The sequence below is a fragment of the Corythoichthys intestinalis genome, chromosome 6 (genome assembly GCF_030265065.1).
Source record: "Corythoichthys intestinalis isolate RoL2023-P3 chromosome 6, ASM3026506v1, whole genome shotgun sequence".
NCBI lineage: Eukaryota > Metazoa > Chordata > Actinopteri > Syngnathiformes > Syngnathidae > Corythoichthys > Corythoichthys intestinalis.
The window spans coordinates 21,954,042-21,977,611 of NC_080400.1; the positions used below are offsets into that span (position 1 = coordinate 21,954,042).

Here is a 23,570-nt window from a genome sequence, read left to right on the forward strand (position 1 = left end):
AGAATACTCGATTACTAAAATATTCGATAGCTACAGCTCTACTATAGAGTGGGACAAGGTGAAGGTCACAAAAAAAGGGGTGCTCAATGTGTGCTTCAAGGGGGCATGGCCTAGTGGTTGATATTAAGAACGTGACTACTTTGTCGAAGAGGAAGCACCTGTACATTAATGTTTGCGCTCATGTTTTCATTTTGCATTGCTTAGTGTCCATCAACTATGGAAGTTGTGATGGGTTGGAATCTTGTTTCAAACTTAAACACTGGCTCTAAAATAAATAAATAAATACAAAAATGGGGGGGGGGGGGGGGGGGGGAGAGATAATAATTTGATGGTGTTAACTAAATTTTAAAAAAGTCAGTATTACTAAATCTAAATTGCATTATTAACAAAAATGAGAGGAAATGGATAAAAATGTAAACGTACTAGAAATGCCTAATTTATTGCAATATGTATGATTTTTCTCCAACATCTACTTTCTATTATAAAAAAGAATACACACACATTTGTTACTCGACTAAACACATCGGAACATTTGTCGCAAATCTTTTCCTATTTGGATTAGCGAAATTGACAACAATCCATTTCAGTGCTTTTGTTAATTTCTGTTCTGAGCAATTTTGCAACTGAGGGGAAGTATTTTAGTCCTTCAGACACAAGTACTTACAGTACTGTCCGTCTACTAGTGCTGAACTGTCTACAAGTTCATAAGTCTGTTCCTGGAGGTGTTAACATTGTTCAGCCTGTTAAGGGTGATATTATAGTGGAGACCTCAAAAGTAGTTTGACCTGAAACAGAAGGCCCCATCACATTCAGAGAACACTCTTAAGTCACCAAAACAATTCGCCATGGTTCCAGACCTCATTGAGCGGTTAAGAATAACTGGCTTTTGTCCCATGATAAAAGCACCAAAGGCACTAGAGCAGAGATCTTATTATGCACCAAGACTTATTGCAGGTGGACCACGAGTGGCAAAAGTTGAGTTAAATACATCAAACTCCAAAAAGTCACTAAAAAGGGAACAACCTTTGACTCCTCTATCAGCATATAGTCCTCTTTTACAGGGGGGAACTGGATCAGATTATCAGAAGAGCACAGGCAGATGCTTGATTGCAAAAGGAAATTGAAAGAGAAAAGAGCGATGGGTAAAGGGATTGAGTAACAGATGGATGGAAGGAGGACCATGGCTAAGCTTCATATTTGGCTTCTATAATACTCTGTGTGTCCTCTGTGGACTGGACGTTAGGACTGATATGGGAGTCGCCCCACATACAAGCATTCTGGTACATGTACACTTGCATGTGAGGAGTTATTCATCACTTACCCCCTTTTTTCTGCTTTGTCCTTTTCTTTGTCCCTATCGCGTCCTTTGTCCCTCTCGCGGCCTTTATGCCGACTGCGGGTCCGGTCTCTGCTTCGGCTCCTTCGACGGCGACTGCGGCTGGTGCTTCTACTACGAGACCGCCGGTGGCGAGAATGAGACCTAGGAGATAGAGGGCACTTTTAGACAACGGCAAAATGAATTTGATGTCTATTGTTGTCGATGTCAGGCAATGAGTTAAATACAAGGAAAACTTTTTTTTTTTTTTTTTTTAAATCAATTTTAGAGTGTTATTGTGCGCCATAACCAGAGGGTATTTCTGGTTTTAGTCAAAGTAATGATTTACAATATGCAAACATCACATTTTAGGGTCATTTAGGCCACATCTGAATGCCAAATATTATTGTAGCCTACAGTACATGACCCAAAATGTCACGTTTACATATGTGGACGCCAGGTCTTTATGCAATGCGGTATAAATGCATAGTCACTTGGCCTACTAAGGGTCAAAAGGATGGTTTTGATTCCACATGAACAATATTTCAATATTATGTTCACACCTATGGGCAATTAAGTGTTTAATCAATAATCCAATACCAAGATCGTGAGAACATGCAAATTCCACACAAAGGCCAGCGCTGAGATTCAAATCTTTTAAATCTGAGGCAGATGTGTTAACCACTGTTCCACTCTGAGGCAATATGGGTGGATAATTTGATCCCAATTCTATTCTGAAAAACAATTACAAATTAGTCAAAGCGGACTGGAGTCGAACTGATGAAGTAAGCTCGACAAACCGTCAGTTTTTGACTCACATTGCTCATAAATCTTATAGAGTACTTGTAGTTCTCTTTAATAGTCTCAGTGGTTTCTCTCAATATTTTTGACAACAACATATAGACGATATAATAAAAAAAAAAAAATAGATAACATTACTTCAAAACGCCAGAAAAGTAGATTAAATCGACTGCAGATGACAGCCCACCTGTCTTCATGGGGTCGTTAGAGAAGATAGAAACAATGTAATTCTTGTGACTGTCACCAAATGCTTGCTCCAAGCGCTCAGTTTCATCCTTCATTGTTTGGGTTTAATGGTACGGTTACATAAACTCAAACACACACATACACACACTGCGGCGATATAGCCAATTAGAGGGAGACTCAGAGGAGGGCCAGTCCTCGGTATTGATCCCGTCGCTGACCCTCTGGTCTCCAAAAGATTTACAGTGGAAGATTTACTCTGTTAGTTAAGACACACCAGCATAACTGCCCAGTTCTAGATGGCATGCATAGTGCAGAAGGCAAAACAGCAACCAGTACATGAAGATATATAATTTTTAAAAAATAAATTAAAAAAAAAACAAGATCATGAACATGCCATGCATCTGTTCAAGCAAACGCCCAAGAATGTGATGTTGTCAAGTGTGTACAATGTGTGCGTGAGAGCGACCGCAGTGATTGGAAACCCCAGTAGAAATCAGCTGCTAAGATAGTTATTTTCCATCATCTATCATTTTATTGATTTGTCTATAAAAACAGTCAAACCTGCTGTCCACAAGGTTTATTGCTTTCCCCCCTTCTTTATTAGTTTGCAGTTTGGGACATCCACAGCTGTCTCTCAGCCGACAGAAAACTAATCATTTTCTTCAGAGGCCTGTCACCATACAAACAGACAACAGTCTGACAACTGTTGCAATCAATTAGGAGAGGAAGGGACTATCGAGATCGCCGGAGACCAGCAGCGCTATATCAGATTGCGGCTGTTGAAGGAGGAAGTCGGGCTTCGGTCTTGTGTTTGTTAAAGCGTTCAAACCGTTGTTCTGTCAAAATTTTCTCCCTTATAAAATTTTGCTCCAAAGCTTTTGTGGTGCTGAAAAACCCATCTTTTACATTCAGTTGGACTCTCAATGTTATCCAAAGGTGCTAACTAAACTAGATACATCATAAACATGCATGTGCAACACGAAAATGGCGTAAATTAATACTTAACGACACAGCGCAGTCGTTAACATTGAGAGAGCGAGGTGCAGTTGTTGTGTGCAGCTAAAATGGTAGGATGTGTCTGAGGGAAACTTTTCTACATGTCTTTCCATGATAAAACTTAAGTAAATATTCCTTTCTTTAAAGAAACTTTGTAGTGTTTACTTTGGAATCGTTGCATTCGCGGCCATTTTTAACATTACGCGAATGCGCAGAACCGCAAGGTAGCAATTTTTGATGGGTTGCAAAATTTGTCAGAACACCGGTGCTCCTTGCCTGTGATATGCAGAAAGACGTTGACGCCAACATTGTCGTAACTAGACATGTCAATGCCAATGTCTTGGGCAACTGCCTGGAGCACAATGAGCAGTCAAGCTCAGGTGTTAAGTCTCATACCAAGATACCGTTATAAATTGATACCTTACAGCAGGTGTCCCCAACCGTCACCGGGCCGCAAAAGAAATAATTTATTAACAACTGCATAATGGCCAAATTAACTTTGGGCTGTGCCCCTTAACACACCAGTATCCCTGTCTACTCTAGATATAATACTACAGGATGGAATGTCATCATAGAAATCCATTGATTGGACTGCTAGCAGTACATCTTGTTTTGTATATCTGTGTGCGCTTGTCCTCGATAATAATGTCTGACGTAGGGGGGTGCATCACTTTTGTTCCCGAAAATAATTAGCCCCCACACTAGGATGACAGAAAAACAGACGTCTTTGGACAGATTTTTACGGGGAAAAGGGTCCTGACGAGCCAGAAGATGAACCTACAACCTCGAAGAAAACAAAATCTACGCTACTTCCCAATCACTAAAGACCCGTTTGTGAATAAACCGAATGATTCGAGCATGTGCAACAGGAGGATCAGTTTGTAGAGATCACAAATGACAGCGACCTTAAACGTACATTTGAGACAACAACTCTACCGAGGTTCTGGATTAAAGTCATCCCGGAATATCCTGACATCGCTAGGAGAGCATTGAAAACCGTGCTACAATCTCCAACATCGCATCTTTGTGAAGCGGGTTTCTATCACTCTCCCATCTAGAGCTGGGAATCTCTGGGCACCTAACGATTCGATTACGATTCAGAGGCTCCGATTCGATTATAAAACGATTATTGATGCACCCCCCTCCTTTTTTTTTTTTTTTTTTTTTTTTTTTTTTTTTTAATGTTTTGTACATTAGTTCCAAAATTGTTCAAAAATACTCTCAGGCTAAACCACACTATTTCAGTATCAAGTTAACATATAGCAGTAAACAAATATACAAAAATAACATTAGATAAAAAACTCCAGTCCCCATTCTGTATCAGCAGCTTTAAACTACATTCAATTAATTTAATGTTGTGAATCAACCGTTAAATGTGTTAAAATTGCTCCCGTTATTCCATAATTTCCCTTTTGTCTACATGTGAAAGTTTTAAAACTATTTTAAAGATAGATTTAAATCAATATTTTACCGATTTAGGAGTATTTTAGATAAAAAGTTAATTAGGTTTGCTTGGAAGGTTCGCTACAACAGCCTTGCAGGGAAGTGTACTGCTTTAAGATGGCGGCCGTTTATAACGCCTGTATCTAGCTTTTTGTAGATGTGCTGCTAACACTACCAAATCTATATTGCATCTAGTCCTATATAAATGATATCCACCGTAACACTATATGGATGTACTTGTAGCAGCTTTTCGGCAGCAGTCAGGTATGTTGTTGTGTTTTTTTATCTCGTTGCATGATTTGAGCTAGAGCCGTGAGTTGAGCATTGGCATTACCCGAGGGGCCGGGTAATGGGAAGCATGATGTTTAGCTACTCTCGCTCCGTTCCGTCCCGAAGACCGCGCGGCGTGCTGAGTGTTGTGTACTTCCGCTTTACTTGGCATATTTCAATAATCGGAATTTGGATGTTTGTGAATCGTTCTCGAATCTTCCACGGCCGAATCGCGAATAATCTAAGAATCGGAAATTTTGCACACCTCTACTCCCATCACACTTTGATGGGACCATCTCGTCTCAATGAAACAAGCTCAGGCCTCCCACTGATTTAGCGGGTGAGGTATCTTTTCCCTGCATTTAACACAACGGGGCTAAAAACAAATGTTATTTTATATTTGCTGTATTTTTCTGCCGCATACTGCCGGTGTTCTGACAAATTTTCCATGCGCGTAACGTTAAAAATGGCCGCGAATGCAGCGATTCCAAAGTAAACACTACAAATTTTCTTTAAAGAAGGGAATATTAACTCAAGTTTGCCATGTTAGCTGCACACAACAACTGCACACAGCTCTCACACTTAACAACATCGCCGTGTCGTTAAGCATTAATTTACGCCATTTTCGTGTCGCACATGTATGTTTATTCTGTATCGGCAGCTTTAAACTACATTCAATTAATTTAATGTTGTGAATCAACCGTTAAAGTTGTTAAAATTGCTCCCGTTATTCCATAATTTACCTTCTATCTACTTTCGACGTGAAAGTTTTCAAACTGTTTCATCATTTAAAGATAGATTCAAGTCAAGATTTTGCCGATTTGTTTTTTTTTGTTTTTTTTGTTTTTTTTTTTTTGTTTTTTTTTTTTTTTTTTTTAGATAAAAAGTAATTAGGTTCGCTACAACAGAGCCTTCTAGAGAAGTATACTGCTTTAAGATGGCACCTGTTTACTAGTTCTTGCTATATGATCTAACACAGGCCGTCGTCTGTCATTTCACATCTAGTTCTAGATATATGTCATATCTACCATAGCCGTATGTTGCCGTATGTTTGTAGCAACTGGGCGCTGTTTGTAGCGACTGACAGCCGCAGTCAGGTATTATTGTTTTTTTTGTTTTTTTTTTATCTAGCTGCATGAGTTGAACATGATATTTACTCATGGGCCGTTCCTCATTGCGTCCTGAAAACCGCGCTGACTGTGTTTCATTTCCGCTTTACCTGGTATAATTCAATAATCGGAATTTGGATGTCCGTGAATCGTTCTTCCACAGCCGAATCGTGAATAATCTAAGAATCGGAAATTTTGCACGCCTCTACCGCACAGTGTCGTAAAATCATCAATGAATCAAAAATTAATCTCCCGGCCGCCTGTAGATGGATTAAACAACATTTCTGTTTCCAGAGGCTGTGTGAAGGCTGAATCGTAATAAGGTAATGAATCCAGTTGTGGCTAAACAATAGAATGTGACGGTTAGCAACCATGTGGTTTATGGCGTCACGCCATCGAGTGAAAGCCGGGCTTTTTTCCCCTCGCCAAAAAAAACTTTTTGTCTCTTTTGTTGCTCTGCCATCTATGTAGAAGTCGCGTGACTTCCGTCTTTATAATGAATGTGGAAAGGGGGAAGTGACGTATGCCATAAAGCAGTCAGCTTTTTGTTTGGCAGGGTTTCTGCCAACCTCCTCAAGCAATACAGACCCCCAAGATATAGACAGGTGTCATTCAACTAGGTGTCAGTCGACAAATGTTATGAAAATATCTTATGTCTCAGTTAACTCTACGGCTGCATTGGTGGTTCTCGACGCCCAATCCATTTAGACTGGGAACGTTCGTTATTCGAAACCAGAGCATTCACAGTCCCGATTTTCAGGGCATTTTCAGGCCACTTGCTGTTCATTTTAGGGCATTTACAGGTGATTTTCTGTTGAGTTTGAGTCACTACCTATTCATTTGAGTAATTCCCAGGTCACTTCTTGTTCTGTAACTCAAAATAAACAGGAAGAGACCCATAAAATACCCCAAAATCAACAAGTAAATGATCTTAAATGGCCCAAAATTACGTCATTGCCTGGCATTGGCTGCCACTACCGGCCTTAGACGTTCAAGTGGGAGGAATGGCAGCGAATGCGTTCATTCGCTGCCACCCTCCCAGTTCAAATGGATTGGATGTCTACTAGTGATAAACTCATTCCAGTTTGCAGCAGAAGCTTGTTTTTCTGTTTATTAGTTGTTTGTAGAATATCCTAGAATGATTTCCTGACCAATGTATCGATAATCGTTGTATCGCCATATCGTCAGATCATCGTTATCGTGAGCTATGTATCGCAGATCGTATCGTATCGTGAGGTACCAAGAGGTTCCCACTCCTAGTTGTGATAATATCTCTGCCTGACCCAAATTAATGTTCATTCTAGTATGTGTGTTCCACTCAACTTCTTTTCTTTTCAATTGAGTTGAACAGAATATAGGATATTTTAACGTGTTCTATAATTCATCTTGATATTTTTTCATATCACAAAAACCTCACATTAGAACAGGGAAATGTAGATTATTTCCACCTTAACTACCTCATAAATATTTGGTTTTACTGTTTTAATCCTCAGTGACTTGAATTGTAATGGTAACAGAAAACAGGAGGAACAGGTCATTAATTAATTTTCTTGAACTTTCAATCAGTTGGATTTCTGCTATCACTTGATGAATACTTTCCGTACAATTACTTTGCATTTTCTGTCAACTGCATTAAGATGCACCTGAGCAGACACCCAAGAGTGGGCACCAATTTTAATCAAACACCTAATTCAGAAGTAAAAGTATTCATTACATTCACAGCACATTTGATTGAGTGTGTTTATCAGTGTGTACCAGAGCAGCCATTAGCCTGCACAGAGAATCACAGCTAATGGGAAAAGGAAAGAAAAACATTGGCATTTTGAGGCTTTGGAGTCTCCAGGCGAGATAATTCATCAATGGCACAAACAGACTTTGGAATGAGTGACTCCGTGTGTTGACAATGCCTGCGCATGTTTGTAATCAACAGTACATGAGGGAAAAAATAGGACAGAGTTGCAGTGTTCCAAGCTTTAGTCTTACATTTACCGCCAAGCAAATTGCGGCCAGAAGCCGCAGATGCATTAGACGCAATCTCTGTTTCTGTCTACCCCCCTCTTTTCCCACTGAAGAAACAGCCCACTTCTGGGGTGTGTGGCAAATTAAATTTTCTGTAGTTAATAGAGTGAGCTTGTGCTGCTAAATGTCAATTTCCTGACCAAGTCCTTCCCCTTGGAGAATGATTAGCTAATTTGAGGCAGGGGATAAATGGGCTAATGCAGGACAAACACAGATAAACAGTTGTGGTTCGACCTCATGCCAAGTCTTTCCTCTGCTTTACGTTTCATTGGCCTTATTATCGCCGCGAAAAATAGGTCTCCCTATGGCCTAAACATATTTTCATTTCTAATAAAAGGCCTTTGCTGTTTGCCCCCACATATGAGCCCCCGATAGACACGCTGCCCCCCATCACTAGCTTGTTTCGCCATTCCTCGCTCGTTTTGCCATCCAGTCCATTAAATCCCTGCTCTCCTATTGGCTGGGACAGTTTTCCTGGTGAATTATCAATAGAGTAATTATGCGGCATGTTGGGGGTTAGGCTAATGCTTATCACCGCTGACCCCCCTGTGCGCAGCGGGATATGATCCCTCGCCACAGCCCATTGGGGTAATTATGTGGCTGGGTGTGAAGCTGGATGGTGTGCTCCCCTTATCAGTCAGTATTCTATTTCTGTATTTTATTGAAAATTGGACATTAATGGCAGCGATGCGATATGACGCGTGTCACATACAGGTGACCGCCTCTGCTGGCATATGACCCCGGCTGAGTCATGATTAATACCACAGCATGTAACGAGGAGGGACATTCATCAACATAGGGAAAGATGAAACCGTTATCTTCAACCAATTTCTGCAGAATTCATATGGTTTCCTTCTTTCTGCAGCAACGCTCGAATGCTGGTAGCAGAGAATAAAGTCTAACAGTATTTGTCTAGACATTCCAACATAATTGGAGGAACAACAGACTTGAAGTTCTGTCAGCTGCCTTGCTAAAATGGTCCCTGTCCATTAGGCCACTATATTCAAAGATAAACAGCCTTGTGAATTTAATGCTATCACGTTGCAGTAGATACTAGCAATTGTGACCAGTGTGTGACCAGGATCTTTTAGCACTTGTGACACGTGTGTGACCAGGATCATTGTTACCAGCAGAAACTGAGGAGAGAAGCAGGGAACCAATGCTAGTACCAACACATCACATATACCGTAATTTCCCAAATATAACGCACACTTTTTTGCCCCAAAATCAACTTGGAAAATCATGGTGCGCATTATAAACGGGTACATGGATGGAGACAGAAATATATATATTACATATACACAGTGGGGAGAACAAGTATTTGATACACTGCCAATTTTCTGGTTTTCCCACTTGCAAGCCATGTAGAGGTCTGTAATGTGTATCATAAGTTCTCTTCAACTGTGAGGGACGGAATCTAATACAAAAATCCAGAAAATCACATTGTATAATTTTTAAATAATAAATTTGTATTTAACTGCATGAAATAAGTATTTGATACATTACCAACTACTAAATATTTTGGCTCTTAGTTCTTTTTTAAGAACCCCTCCTGTTCTCCACTCATTACCGGAAGTAACTGCACCTGTTTGAACTTGTCACCTGTATTAATGACACCTGTTCACATGCTCAAACAAACTCCAACATCTCCACAATGGCCAAGACCAAAGAACTGTGTAAGGACATCAGGGATTACATAATAGACCTGCACAAGGCTGGGATGGGCTACAGGAAAATAAGCAAGCACCTTGGTGAAAAGATAACAACTGTTGGAGCGATTATTAGAAAATGGAACAAGTTCAAGTTGACGGTCAATCTGCCTCGTTCTGGGGCTCCATGCAAGATCTCACCTCGTGGGGCATCACTGATCATGAGGAAGGTGAGGGATCAGCCCAGAACTACACGGCAGGACCTGGCCAATGACCTGAAGAGAGATGGAACCACAGTCTCGAAGAAAACCATCAGAAACACATTACGCCGTCATGGATTAAAATCCTACAGCGCACGCAAGGTCCCGCTGCTGAAGCCAGTGCATGTCCAGACACGTCTGAAGTTTGCCACTGACCATCTGGATGATCCAGTGGAGCAATGGGAGAAGGTCATGTGGTCGGATGAGACCAAAATTGAACTTTTTGGTCTAAACTCGGCTCGTCGTGTTTGGAGGAAAAAGAAGGATGAGTACAGCCCCAAGAACACCATCCCAACCGTGAAACATGGAGGAGGAAACATCATTTATGGGGCTGCTTCTCTGCCAAGGGTACAGGACGACTGCACCGTATTGAGGGGAGGATGGATGGGGCTATGTATCGCCAGATCTTGGCTGACAACCTCCTTCCTTCAGTGGGAGCCCTGAAGATGGGTCGTGGCTGGGTCTTCCAGCATGACAACAACCCAAAGCACACAGCCAAGGCAACTAAAGAGTGGCTCCGTAAGAAGCATCTTAAGGTCCTGGAGTGGGCTAGCCAGTCACCGGATCTTTAACTGTAATTCATTTTTTTAACTTTGGCTTAAAGAAGGACACTTGGTTTATTCAAAAGTAGCAGAAATGAAATGACACTTCTGTCTCGATAACATTTTTGCACTCTAGTCAGCGTGATTTAGAGCATTTGCTGATACTGAGACCTGATTCGATACCGCAGCAAGGAGAGAAACAAATATAGCACGTCCAAATGTTGTGTTTATATTTATTTATTCATTTATTTATTTTAAATATGAACAAAACTCTCGCAACAGGATATCCATATAAAAAGATGAGTACAACACTGGTTTTAATGATGAGAAAGAATGAATAATGAGAAAAAAAAATGGCTGGAAATTAATTATGTTTGTTATATTCTGTCTTACATGAATAAACGTACCCAGTATACACAGGTAGTCCCCGGGTTACAACGTACTACTACTACTACTATTACTACTTCACAACGCTGAAGTCTCGTCCGCCATTTTAGTCCCTTTCAGACTTATATCCTGCTTAATTCCTGTGTAATGTGGTGCGGGATTTACCCTTGTAATGGCTTTCAGACATGGGGAGCTGTACCGGGAATTACCCGGGTTGGACACTCAGACTTGTACAGTGTTGGCGACTCTGTGCTCTCTGTGCGGGGAGGGCGAGGGAAGGGATTTTATAACCCGGACATGATGTCATTTTTGGTTGGAACCGGCAACAAAATAAACCACACATTTCCAACGATGGATGATGGACGGACTGTTCCTCCGCTCTTAGATCCTGTAACAATTTAATTTTTTTGTGTTTCCAGTAGAGCTGTCCCGACTAGTCGACATTGTCGACGTCATCGATGACGTAAATCCGTCGACGAGCACAACATGCCGTCGATGGTTAATGAAGGGTTAAAAAAATATATGCGTGGAAAGTTCAGAATGTCGGGCGCTTGGTATGCAAGCGGGGAAATCGGTACAAAGCCAAAAAAGCGCACCAGAGAGTCCAAAACATTGACTTATTTTTAAAGAAAGAAAGGAGGGTACACTATAGTGCCCTGTCTCTTCAATGCCAAGCTTGGCTGCACGTCGGCCGTGAATGATAACGACAGGAGATTGTAAGTCCATCTAACTAACTAATGACATGTTTATTGAAGTTGCTAAGCCTGTCGCGATATGCAATGATTCCATTTTTCGCATGGTAAATAAAAATGAGGGCGGTCATTTTCACGGCTGCGTTTTATCGCTGCGCTCGCGTGCGTACATTTGTGCGTGCGTGCTGATGGCATATGAAACTCCAGTTCTTTTCTGTCATCAACACGCTGTAGAATTAAAGTTCAGACATACAAAATAAGAAAACACATCTATATTAAACGCTATATACGTTAGCATTGCTACATTGAAGTGAATGGGAAAAAAGACGACCTACTTTAGCCGGCTATAAAACAGGCAGCCTTGTCCAAAACTTGAAGTTAAAAGGTGACACTTCAAACATGAAAAATCGCTGGTTAACAGCATTTGCAAAAGGACAAAAAATCTATTACTGACACCACATGCAATGACAAAAAGTGATTTTTTTGTGGACTGTAAAGCATAAATTAGCGGTTTAGTGAGCGTACTTCCGGTGAACATTTCAAAATAAAAGCATGTCATGTTCGTCATATAAATAACGATTTCTGGAGTTAATCCCACATACTTCAGATTCTACACTAAGAATACCTTTAAAATGACACCCTTTATGAAAAATCTGGCAATGAATAATTATTATAATACTATTATATATAGTACTACAGTATACTATAATATTAATGCTAGGTATTTTTTTAAGAATTGTTTTGAATCATGTTGGAAACGTGAAGTCAGTGTTCTGAATCTGTTTACATTCCATTCTTTTGCACAAGTTAATTCTATCAGCATTTGAACTCATTGTTTGTGATTTATTATTGTTATTTATCTGTTTATTTGTACTTTGATAAAGAATTTAAGTGTTCCAAAATGTTTTTAAGAATTGATAAGCGTCAACAACAATTTCATTCCTAAATTAGTAAAAAAAAATGTTTTTGTGAATTGATAAGCATCTCAAAAATTTCATTGCTAAATTAGTTTAAAAAAAAAAATAATAATAATTTTAAAAAATTAAAAGATTAGTCGACTAATCGTAAAAATAGTCGGCTGATTAATCGGGAGAAAATTAGTCGTTTGGGACAGCCCTAGTTTCCAGTTTAATTTGGCTATTTCCAGTTTACCATGTTGAAAATTGCGATGTTTGTTTACCTATTTTCGTCTCACTGTAAAGACAGAAGAAATGACGATCAGCGCGCCATGATATATACGTCATCAGCCTTTGCGTTGTGACCCGGGAATTACATGCCACGTCCCGGTTAGGTGCCAGACATTATACTAGGACGCGTCCCGGTTCATGTCTGTGTCAGCGGACCAGGGAAATTGCTTTCAGACATAAGGGCTACCCGTTTAAATCCCACGACTTAACAGGAGCTCAGCGTATGTCTGAAAGGGGCTAGTGCAGTGCTTCTCAATTATTTTCTGTCACGCCCCCCCCAAGGAAGACGTAAATGTTTCGCGCCCCCCCAAACTCTCTGCCGCCACTGTAAATAGTATCATTTGTCTATAAAATTACTATTATAAATACGCATCTGCCTAACATTGTGTCCTTTTTTTCTAATAAAGAAAAAAAGTAACATAGATCAACTTATAATAAAGTATAACTTTATTATAAACATTGTTTTGTTTGTAACAGAGAAGACTTGATGTGCATCAATTTGCCTGAATTAAAAAAAAAAAAATTCACATCCAAACTAAAAAATACACTCAAGGTACATTTTTTACCATTTGATACAGAAAAATAAAATGTAATAAAATCAGTAAATAATACCAAATTAAAATTGATTAGAAACATTCACTCATGAGGACAATGTGCCAAAAAATTTGACCGAAAAAACAAATCTGAATAAAAGGGGGGAAAAAAGTGTCCTTGGACAGGACAGTTTTTATTTTTGCTGCTCACAGTATTTACCTCCTTTGCAATGATGTGGAGTTATTTTTCAATTAGCATGCTGACAATGCTCACTGGCTTACTGATATAACACTGACAAAGCAGGACGATTGTTGGCAATATACGGCACGTTTTCACTGAAAAAATCAAGCGGCTTAACAATGATTGATTTGGCTTCTTGCTGTCTGCTATAATTATTTTTAGACACAGTAAACAGTGGTCTTTCATCATCACCCACTGTATTAAAAGTCAAAGCTAAAAGGCAAACGGCACGAAAAAAGCGCATTCACGGCGGCCGAGGTAGAACCGTAGGTGAGGGCAGTCGTCGTGACGATCCCAAGCCGAAAATGGCACTTCTCGGGCGGCGACGTGAGAACCGGACAAGACAGTGGGTCGCTGCGTGAGTGAGTCCGGTCGGAAAACGGCTTTCGAAAACAGCGGTGGCACACTGCTCTTCATATCTGTTGTCTGTGTGTGCTGAGTGCTCTTCCTTAGTTCAAAAATACTGCGCGCACTCTGAAAATGAGAGCGCCACTGCCACCTACTGAGTGGATGTGCAAGTACACTTTATTCCAGTACGGCAAAAAAAAAAAAAAAAAAACACATAAAACATGTTCCCCGAGGTCACATGCGCCCCCCCTGGCATTGCTCTGCGCCCCCCCAGGGGGGCGCGCCCCACTATTTGAGAAGTACTGGGCTAGTGTCTCATCCAGCCACCTTTCAGCATTGATGGGATTAGTACAGTATCTTGTTTTTTTTCCCTTATTTTGTTAATATGATGTATAATACATGTTTTTGGATAGTTATTATGAGATTAAGGGGATATTTAGGGGCACTTAAAGGGTTCATTCTGACTTGCGAAGAAATTCGGGTTACGTCGCTAGTGTAAGAACAGAACTCTTTTGTTACCTGGGGACTACCTGTATATACAGTATATATATAAATTGAGGGAAATTACACTAATTGCAGTAACGTCAGCATATTTTAATATGTCTGCATTATTTTGATGCTTTGTAGCCCTTCATTTAAATAAACTGATAAATGAATACGAATGGAAAAATGATTCTCCGATTATGTGATCAAATTAGGGACATTTTTTTCCAACATTTGCGTTACAATAGCAAAACGGTCCTTCATCGGGTTTCTGTGGTTAAGTTCCAGCGGCAGCTAGATGGTTGTGAAACAACACATAGGGAAATGATATGCAAACCAGACCGGTTTTAGTACATCAAACATGGATTATTAGTGAATTTGTTGACCATAGAAAGATAACACTATCAAACATTTACTGAATGGCCCCAAAACTAATGCAGCCTCCGGATTCAGGCACGTGAGAAACACAGTGTGGCCCGAACTAGAATGAATTTTGCATTCAAAATTTCTAATTTTTATAGCCTTAAATCCAATGTTTGTCTTCTATACGTCCTTAAACTATGTACTCTTATCAATCAGACTCATGTTGGCGTATGTAAACAATCTACCCCCAACCCGACAAAAACTATAGATTATAAAATGCTTGCTTGGCATCAACATTTCTAAGCAGGAGACAGCCTGCAAAAGAAGCGGGCAACATTTGAAGAACTTCATTAATGTGCTGTTCCCCGTCGAGTTATTTCCACTGACAGAGCACGCAGCAGCAGCTTAGTGTTCAGACTTAAAAGTCACTTTTCTCTTTTTTTTTTCTCGAGCATTTCGATGTGTCTAAAAAGCACCTTGAGTGAGCAATGTGTATTTGCTGCAGCCAAAAGACGTGGAAAACAGCTGTTCCCGCCTGACGCTGCCAGCTGAACGGAATGCAAATATGTTAACCATCCAGAATTTATTACTTTTGAGTGCTCTTCAAACGCTGCGGCAGACACAAGTTTAATTTATGATATTCCTCTAATTATGAGAGCTGTTGAAATCATTTCCCAAGCTGCTTCCTCCTTCCAAACAGTCACATTATCTGTTCCCTCAGTTCATAGCGCACACACATGCACCGACACACTGAACGCGCAAGGAATCGCTGCAAAGTAGGTGATTGTGAAGACAATTAAGACAGCAAAGGCAGAGAGCATGAAAGATCCACAGAGATGTTTTTTCCCCCCCGCTGTCGTCCCTCTGCATCATAAAAGTAATGTTTAGATTTGTCATAATATGCTGTTTGCTTTCAATTTAAGCAGGCGTCAACACAAACGTCTGCAGTGCCTCGCTGGTCTGTGAAGCAGAAATGAGACGGCGTACGGACCACCCACCCAAACACACACACAGTTACAGGCATAAGGTCAACTCATTTGGCAGAGTTCAAAGAGCCCTTAGATCTATACGAACCTATATCGGGCAGCCAACAATGAGGGCAAAGACGAAATTGTGCAGAAAGATGCTTTTAGTGCACGTCTTGATTAGTTGGCGTCACCGTTGCCGCATATGCCAAGCGTCACTCAGCCGCGCCGTCGCAATCCTAAACTTGGCCGTCTGGTGAGCGCCTGCCACCTTTGACCTGTGCGCGGCCGCGGCTTGACATGACACCCATTAGCAGCTGGAGATGTGGAGGCCTCGGCCGCAAGGTCAAGTAAAGGTCACGCTTAGACTAGGTGCTAACTTGCCAACTCTCTCACAGCCACTCATGCAGACAGAGGCCAGATTTTTCCTCCTTCTTCTGTCCCACCTTGCTGCCACTACCTATCATAGCCCGCAACGATTAGTTATGGTCAGTTAGGAGAGTTGTTAATGGTTGTCAAGGCTGAAGTAAGGCCACATTTATTTGTTTATAACCCATAATCATGAGAATGTCTCCAAGGAATTTTTACAGGCCAAAAGTTGACAAAAAAAATGAAGAAATCCCCTAAGCTGAACCCCAAAAGGCCAAGGAAAAACTCACATTCTTATTTTGAGAAAAATTAGAAACCTTGAAAGAGGAACACAAAAAGTCAAACGTGGAAGAACTGTTGAATCCCTACAATCCCAAGTGAAATTTTACTAAACTTTACTAAACATTAAACCACACATTTTTTTATCATACTGCACCTCTGTGTAAATTGTGGCTTGTTTTGTACAGATCTTTATTATTTTATATATAGTGCATCTTACTATAATAAATGTATTCTTCTATTATAGTTACGTATCTTGAACATTACAACTTTATTATAATAGACCAGTGTTTTTCAACCCGTGTGCCATGGCACACTAGTGTGCTGTGAGAGATCGTCAGGTGTGGCGAGAGAAATTATGCAATATTGCTTTTTTATTTTTTTTAACGTCGTTGGGCGGAGTTGCAGTAGGAAGGAAGGAGTAGGTAGAAAGTTCTAGGTCGTGTACAGATGAGCGAGGTATTGCTTGTGTCGCGTTCAAAAAATCCCGGATTTCTAGCCATCAGCCACCCTGCTGTCCGCAACAATGTGGACCCCAGCATGTCTACTGTGCATCATTTGATTACAATCGTCAAGTGTCGATGTAAACGAAAGTGTCCTTTTCATTTTATCCATATGGGACGACCGTCAATCCTCCCCCTGTGTTTTATTCCAACACATTGTCACATTGACACGAGCAGCTATCCAAATAGCGCCATGGTGCCAAGCAAGCTTAAACGTCATCTCCAACGAAACACCCGTCGATTCAAACAATGGACTATTTTGTTCATCTTGGTGAAAACACAGAGAAACAGGCAAATTTTGAGAAAAATTACAAAGGTCAGTGAGAAAGCCCACAAAGCCAGTTTTCTTGTTGCTGAACTTGATGCTAAATCCAAAAAGTCCCACGCTGTGGCAAGACTACCAGTCTACAAAGCCATTGTCAGCGAGATGCTTGGCCCTAATGGGGTTAAAGACATTGCTAAAGTCCCCCTGTCTGATAATTCTGAGCTTTTCAAGCTTAACTGCTATAAAATATAAAAATAGAGAGACTGAGAGCTGTTAAAGAAGATTCCTGCCAGGATATCGGCTTTGTGTTCATCTAAACAGGCTCAAGTTTCACACTGAGTAACTATAAATACTGAGAAATTGTATTCGAATTAAATATACAGTACAGAAAGTAATTTTGGCTTTTTTGGCTTGTTGTGTGCCACGAGATTATTTTCAAATGTAAAAACGTGCCATGACTCAGAACAGGTTGAAAAAACTGTTGTAGACTATCTTGAATTTCCTCATAATATTTCAACATTTTGACTAATTTAAATAAACAGTGATCGCTCACTAATTCGCGCTTCAAACTTCGCGCCCTCAGTCCATCGTAGATTTTTTTTTTCTTTTACAATTAAAAAAAAAAAAAAAATACAGACAAGCCGTCCCGAGCAAATCATGTAGTCTCACGCTCCCTCCTGCTGCTCTTTGTTGGTCAGGCAGTGCACTGGAGTTGCTTATTAAAGTTAATGATGATTGACAGACGTTAAATGTTTGATATTGCCACAGATGCTTGGAAGCCGAAGCATCAAAGCGCCGCACTGTTAAACAGTTGCTGTGGCACTCATGGAGTGTAAGTGAGCAGCTTGAGCGGACTCACTCAATGAAGCATTTAAAAAAAAACAAGCATTTTTATACTTTATTCTTGTTTAAATATAATTCGGTGGGACAGTAACAGGTTTAAAACATCATAATTATTATATTGGAAGTGCTTAAAAAACATTTTGAAAAATATGTATATACCCCAAAAAATTTTTTTTACTTATGCTTTGGGGGGGGGGGGGGGGGGGGGGGGAGTAAAAAAACGTCTTATATGTACAGTATCTCTTTCCAATGCTAAATCTGAATAAATGCATTGAACACACACACACACACAGTAGGTGGGGGGCAGTAGTTGGCCGTTTTTTCGTTTATTGCAGCGGGTTCTGGTCTCCATTAACCACGAAAAACGAGGGGTCACTGTATTCAGTCTTATAATTGTATTTTTATTCTTATAATACAACTTTCTCCTCGTGTCATTGTAACTACTCTCATAATAAGCGACACTTTAACATAAATAAAATGCTGGATTCACTTATTATTGATCACGTTTTGTCATTTATTATATATATATATATATATATATATATATATATATTCCACTTTTTCTGGACATTTTCGTTGTTTGGACTCAGTATCATTACAGTTTCGCAGTACTACAAACACAAGTACAGCACTTAAGTCAACATTTTGGTAATATGACAACAATAGTACCAAACCTAAAACAATCAACATTAGGGGCACTTTGAGTGAATAATGAATGCAATTTTGAGATGATGAAGAAAGCTGGCTCCAATTAGCAGGTGTGCGCCCTCTCCACTCAGAAAAAATGTTATTTTTTCCACCTCTTATACACGTTGCATATTTATGAAGTGGCGCAAGATCTGAGGGCCCTGAGAATGACCGCCTTTTATTGTTTAAATGTGGGTTGTTGGGCTCTGTGTGCTTAAGTGATTTAGGAACACAGTCACAAGTGCGGTATAGAAAAATCATAAACGCTGAGACAAACCATGTGGGTGGACTGTAACAGGCACCGAGGAAAGGCCGACAAAAAGCAGACGTGCATTCCACTACTAACGGGAAACTACACTTAATTAAACACCCAAGAAACAACTTGGGAAAGGACCTTATTTAAATGTTTGAAAAAGCAGCACTATCCATTTACAACATAAAGTTGTCATTTGACAGCTTCTCCATTTTTCATAAGTTCACGTCATGAACAAGAGCCAACGGCAAACGGTCCATTGGGAAATTAAGAGAAAGTGAAAGAAAACATTTTGTTACATGTGACCACACATCCCATGAAACTAGTTATTTATTGTAATAACCCTGGTGGAGGACACCCAGAAAAGCCAGATCTTGTTGTTTTCATATTCTCTACATAAAAAGTTGTATAACATTGAAGGAGACCTCAGACTGCAATATACAGTCTTTATGACTCACAGTCATGGGTAGTAACGGTCATATACATTTCTATAAAATAATAATTTAGAGCTGCAAATGTGTATATATTTTTTCAACTTATTGGCTAATTTGTATTTGTTTTTACTAGGGCTGTCAAACGATTACATTTTTTAATCGAGTTAATCAAAGCTTAAAAATCAATTAATCGTAATTAATTGCAATTCAAACTATCTGTTTTATACGCTGTATTTTTCTGTAAATTATTGTTGGAATGGAAAGACAAGACGGATATATACATTAAACATACTGTACATAAATACTGTATTTGTTTATTATAACAATAAATCAATAAGATGGCATTAACATTAACATTCTGTTAAAGCGATCCATGGATAGAAAGACTTGTAATTCTTAAAAGATAAATGTTAGTACAAGTTATAGAAATGTTATTTTAAAGCCCCGCTTAATGTTTTCGTTTTAATAAAATTTGTAAAATTTTCAATCAAAAAATAAACTAGTAGCTCGCCATTGTTGATGTCAATAATTACAAAATCTGTCGCACCCAAGCGCCAGCAGAGGGCGACAAAACACAAAAAAACCCACGTAACAAGTGGACATGCCACTGTGCTGTCATTTTAATCTGCTTGGGGATGGCGCGTGTTAATTGCGTCAAATATCTTAATTAATTACCACCCATTAACGCGATAATTTTGACAGCCCTAGTTTTTACATTTATCAATGACTTGGATTTAAAACATTTTTAATATCCATAATATATATATCGTCGTCTCGCCCACCCGGGCGGTATGGTCTCTCCTTTCAAGCTTGGGTCATCGACCAGAGGCCTAGGAGCTTGAGGGTTCAATACATACATACATATATGATACATAATACTCCCCCCCCCCATTTTTTTTTTAAATTAAAAAAAAACAAAAAAATAACAGGACAGGACAGTATTTCAAATTAACAGTGTAAAAACGATTTTGATATTTAGGGGGTATTTAGTAGTACTTAAAGGGTTCATTCCAATTTAGGCAGAAATTCGGGTTACGTCGCCAGCGTAGGAACAGAATTCATTCATAACCCGGGGACTACCTGTTTTATGAACAAGATTATTAACTTTTCACAATTTATTTTAAGTAATAATTGTGACATATCTATATATCTAGTTACATTAACTAGAGACATAACTAACAATTACTTCAATCAATGAATAATATTTTTTTCCTTATTAATCCAGAAATCAGATTTAAAAGTTTAAAATTCCAGTCCAATTATATCAAATTAGCAGGGCACAAACGCGTACAAACAGGTCGCTAATTACAAACCCACTCTCATCAATATCCCCATAAGGATTTGTTCTCATATTTAGGACTTCGTTGCAGTATTACACTCCACTCTCATAACATTGCAACATTATCTAAGAGAATACATACTTTAGCCTTAAATGTCATCTCAAAAAACTTTTTCCAACCTATAATTTCCTATTGACCTACTTATTGTTATTGTTTTTGAGTGTGCCTTCAATGCTACTTCACATTTTTTTACTAGGATGTAAAAAGCCTGATTTAAACAGTGCCACAAATTGAAATCAGCCTGTTTAGTCAGCGAGTTTAAAGACATTTGGCCAATGTCAACTTCAACACCTCAACTGCATATACAGAAATTGATTTCATTTCAAGCCAAAATAAAGTCACGCAACTGATCTACTCTGTGTTTCGCCCAAACACGCAACAGTTGGCCGTTTAATCATTAGGTCAACTCGTCTATTTCCACGTCATGCTCGCGTCCTCAGACCAAACAGCCACAAGACGGTGAGTAGAAGACCACGTGTGCATGCTGAGAAAGTGTTTCATTACGTTGAAAAAGATTGTTGAGGTTTTCAGTCAGGCCGCACGTGATCCTTGTTTCATTTTCTCTGCCACAAATAAATGAGTGGATGTGTGAGTGAAACCACGTGTGGGTGCGTGTGCTCACTCACAGCCGAGTGACAAGTGCAGGCGATGCTTCTATTAGCTGTAATTTGCTTCCAGGATGTCCACTTGGGGGACAGATGAGCGATGATGGAGGGCTCTATTTTTTGGCAAGACAATGCACGTAGCTACTCTTTAGGATGAGTTAACATGCACACGCACACATCAAAAATTCGAGGCTATCATTCACACAACCTCTTTATGAATATTACAGGGACAAATCAACAGATCAAAAGATAACCCAGAGCTCACATTTACTTTCAGACTGCATTGATGAATGTCAGCGAAAGTCTGAGTTTTAATTCGGACTGTGCCTGAGCATTATGAAGACATAATGGCAGAAAAACGTCCATATGGTTTGAGCCGGATCATAACCAGAGTTCAAGGTAAACAAGCCTGACTGAGGTTTGTCCATGCATGCTCTCTTGGCTCACGTCCCCACGGACCTGCACAAAATCTGGCCACCAAACACACAATCTTCCCTTTGTATGTGCATAGCGCCTAGAAAAGGTGACAAATGATGTACTCCTTTTTTATCTTGTGCATGAAGTTAAGATAGAGACAGCAATTTTAAGTTGTATTGGGGGCAGGGGGGCTAAACCTTAGAAAAAATTGTCAACTAAGGGATCCAGACTAACACTACTTAAGACGAGCACAGTGGCCCCTAACTTAAAATTTTAGGGACGCAAGCTCAAGATTCAGGGGTGCACACTGTAAATTGACATGCTTTCCTTCAATTTTCACAGTTTAACTGATAAATATTTTCATAATAAATGCATAAAATGACAAACTTATGAATCTATATTTTATTCTCTGTATGTTTTGACATCAACTAGTATACTACTTTGAAATTAGGTTTGCATGGGAATTTTGTTCTATTTCTGTCGCTGTCACCTGGCACTACAACCAATCAGACAAAGGATTTATTGATCGACAAATCACCTGCGAGGACACTGACCAACCCGGATACTGACATCCACACGCTCAGAAAAGACCAGAAATTTTAAAATGCCCTCCAAATTCAAAGCTAACCAGAGACGAGTGATGACGCACAGACAGAGGGCGGATGTTACTGGTCGTGCATGTATGATTAGATGAAAAAAATACTTACACTGGCTCTAATTTTAGTCACAAAATGTGTCTGGAGCCCTGATGTACTAATACTTTTAAAACTTGTCCCACCTAGAATTTCTGAGAGCGATACGGCATCGATCTCTTAAGGTTTTGCGAGATTTCACGCAAGCGTCACTAAGCAATGGCGCAGTCAAAATGATGAAATTCAACAAACAATCTTGACTTTGCAGGTCTGTTGCAAGAAATGTTTATTTTGTGGAAAGAATAAAACATATAAATCAAGTGATATCACTTACCGATACTCTTGTGTATGTGGCTCCACTTTTTGAACGTCATTCGATTGATTGGGTGTGACTTTGAGCAACGACTAGATCACACTACTAGACATCCTGTTGTGCCCGCTTTCGTCTCAAACAACATTAATAAGTCTTGAATCTAACTTTTCATGAGCTGGAGAAACCTTGTCAATATGTTAATTTTTACTATATTACTGATAAATGCAATGCTTTAGAACCTTATTTGCGCATTGCCTCCAACAATTTGACTTAAGTGTAGAGGAGTTTGTCAGCCACAAAAAAATTCAAGAAGAATTTAATTTCTCTGGCAATGTGCAGTCTCATGTTTGCACCGCAAATAGCTCTTTGAATTGAAGCCAAAAAGTTCCAAATTTGTTTCATCGGAATAGTTTCCCAGATGTTTGGAAAATTCTGTTACTCCAGATCAGGGGATTGCCCTTCCAAACAATAACTCTTTTTATGTGTACACCAACATGATTCTTTGACAAAGTAGTGTTAAATGATCATTCGAGTTTTTTTAAATCATATTGACTGTTGGCTATGCAAAACTGTAGGTACCTTTGATAAAATGTATCACTTGTCAAGATTTTGCTACTCTGGAAGCAATGTTGTATTGTCATTATTTCCTATGGGAATTGTTGTTTCAATTGAACCCTTCGACTGTAGCCACCATACTAGCACGTGAAGAAAATTCTATTATCACCAGCTGCCAATTTACTGGTACAGTTTTGTGTAACCAAATGTGCGTGACATCGCAATGCAGATGGAGGAAAAATCACGTCAAACGCCTATAGGGTAGCAGCTATTGAATATTTTAGTA

General features: G+C 39.6%; 1 protein-coding gene across 2 annotated transcripts in view; it reads right to left on the reverse strand.

The window, feature by feature from the left end:
- rsrc1 (arginine/serine-rich coiled-coil 1) overlaps positions 1-23,570 on the reverse strand; it is a 318,330-nt gene that overhangs the window by 263,251 nt on the left and 31,509 nt on the right. For both annotated transcript variants that reach the window (XM_057838118.1, XM_057838119.1), the window contains exon 4: positions 1,322-1,480. In XM_057838118.1, the coding sequence (XP_057694101.1) occupies positions 1,322-1,480 (159 nt within the window). The remainder of the gene's footprint in view (positions 1-1,321; positions 1,481-23,570) is intronic.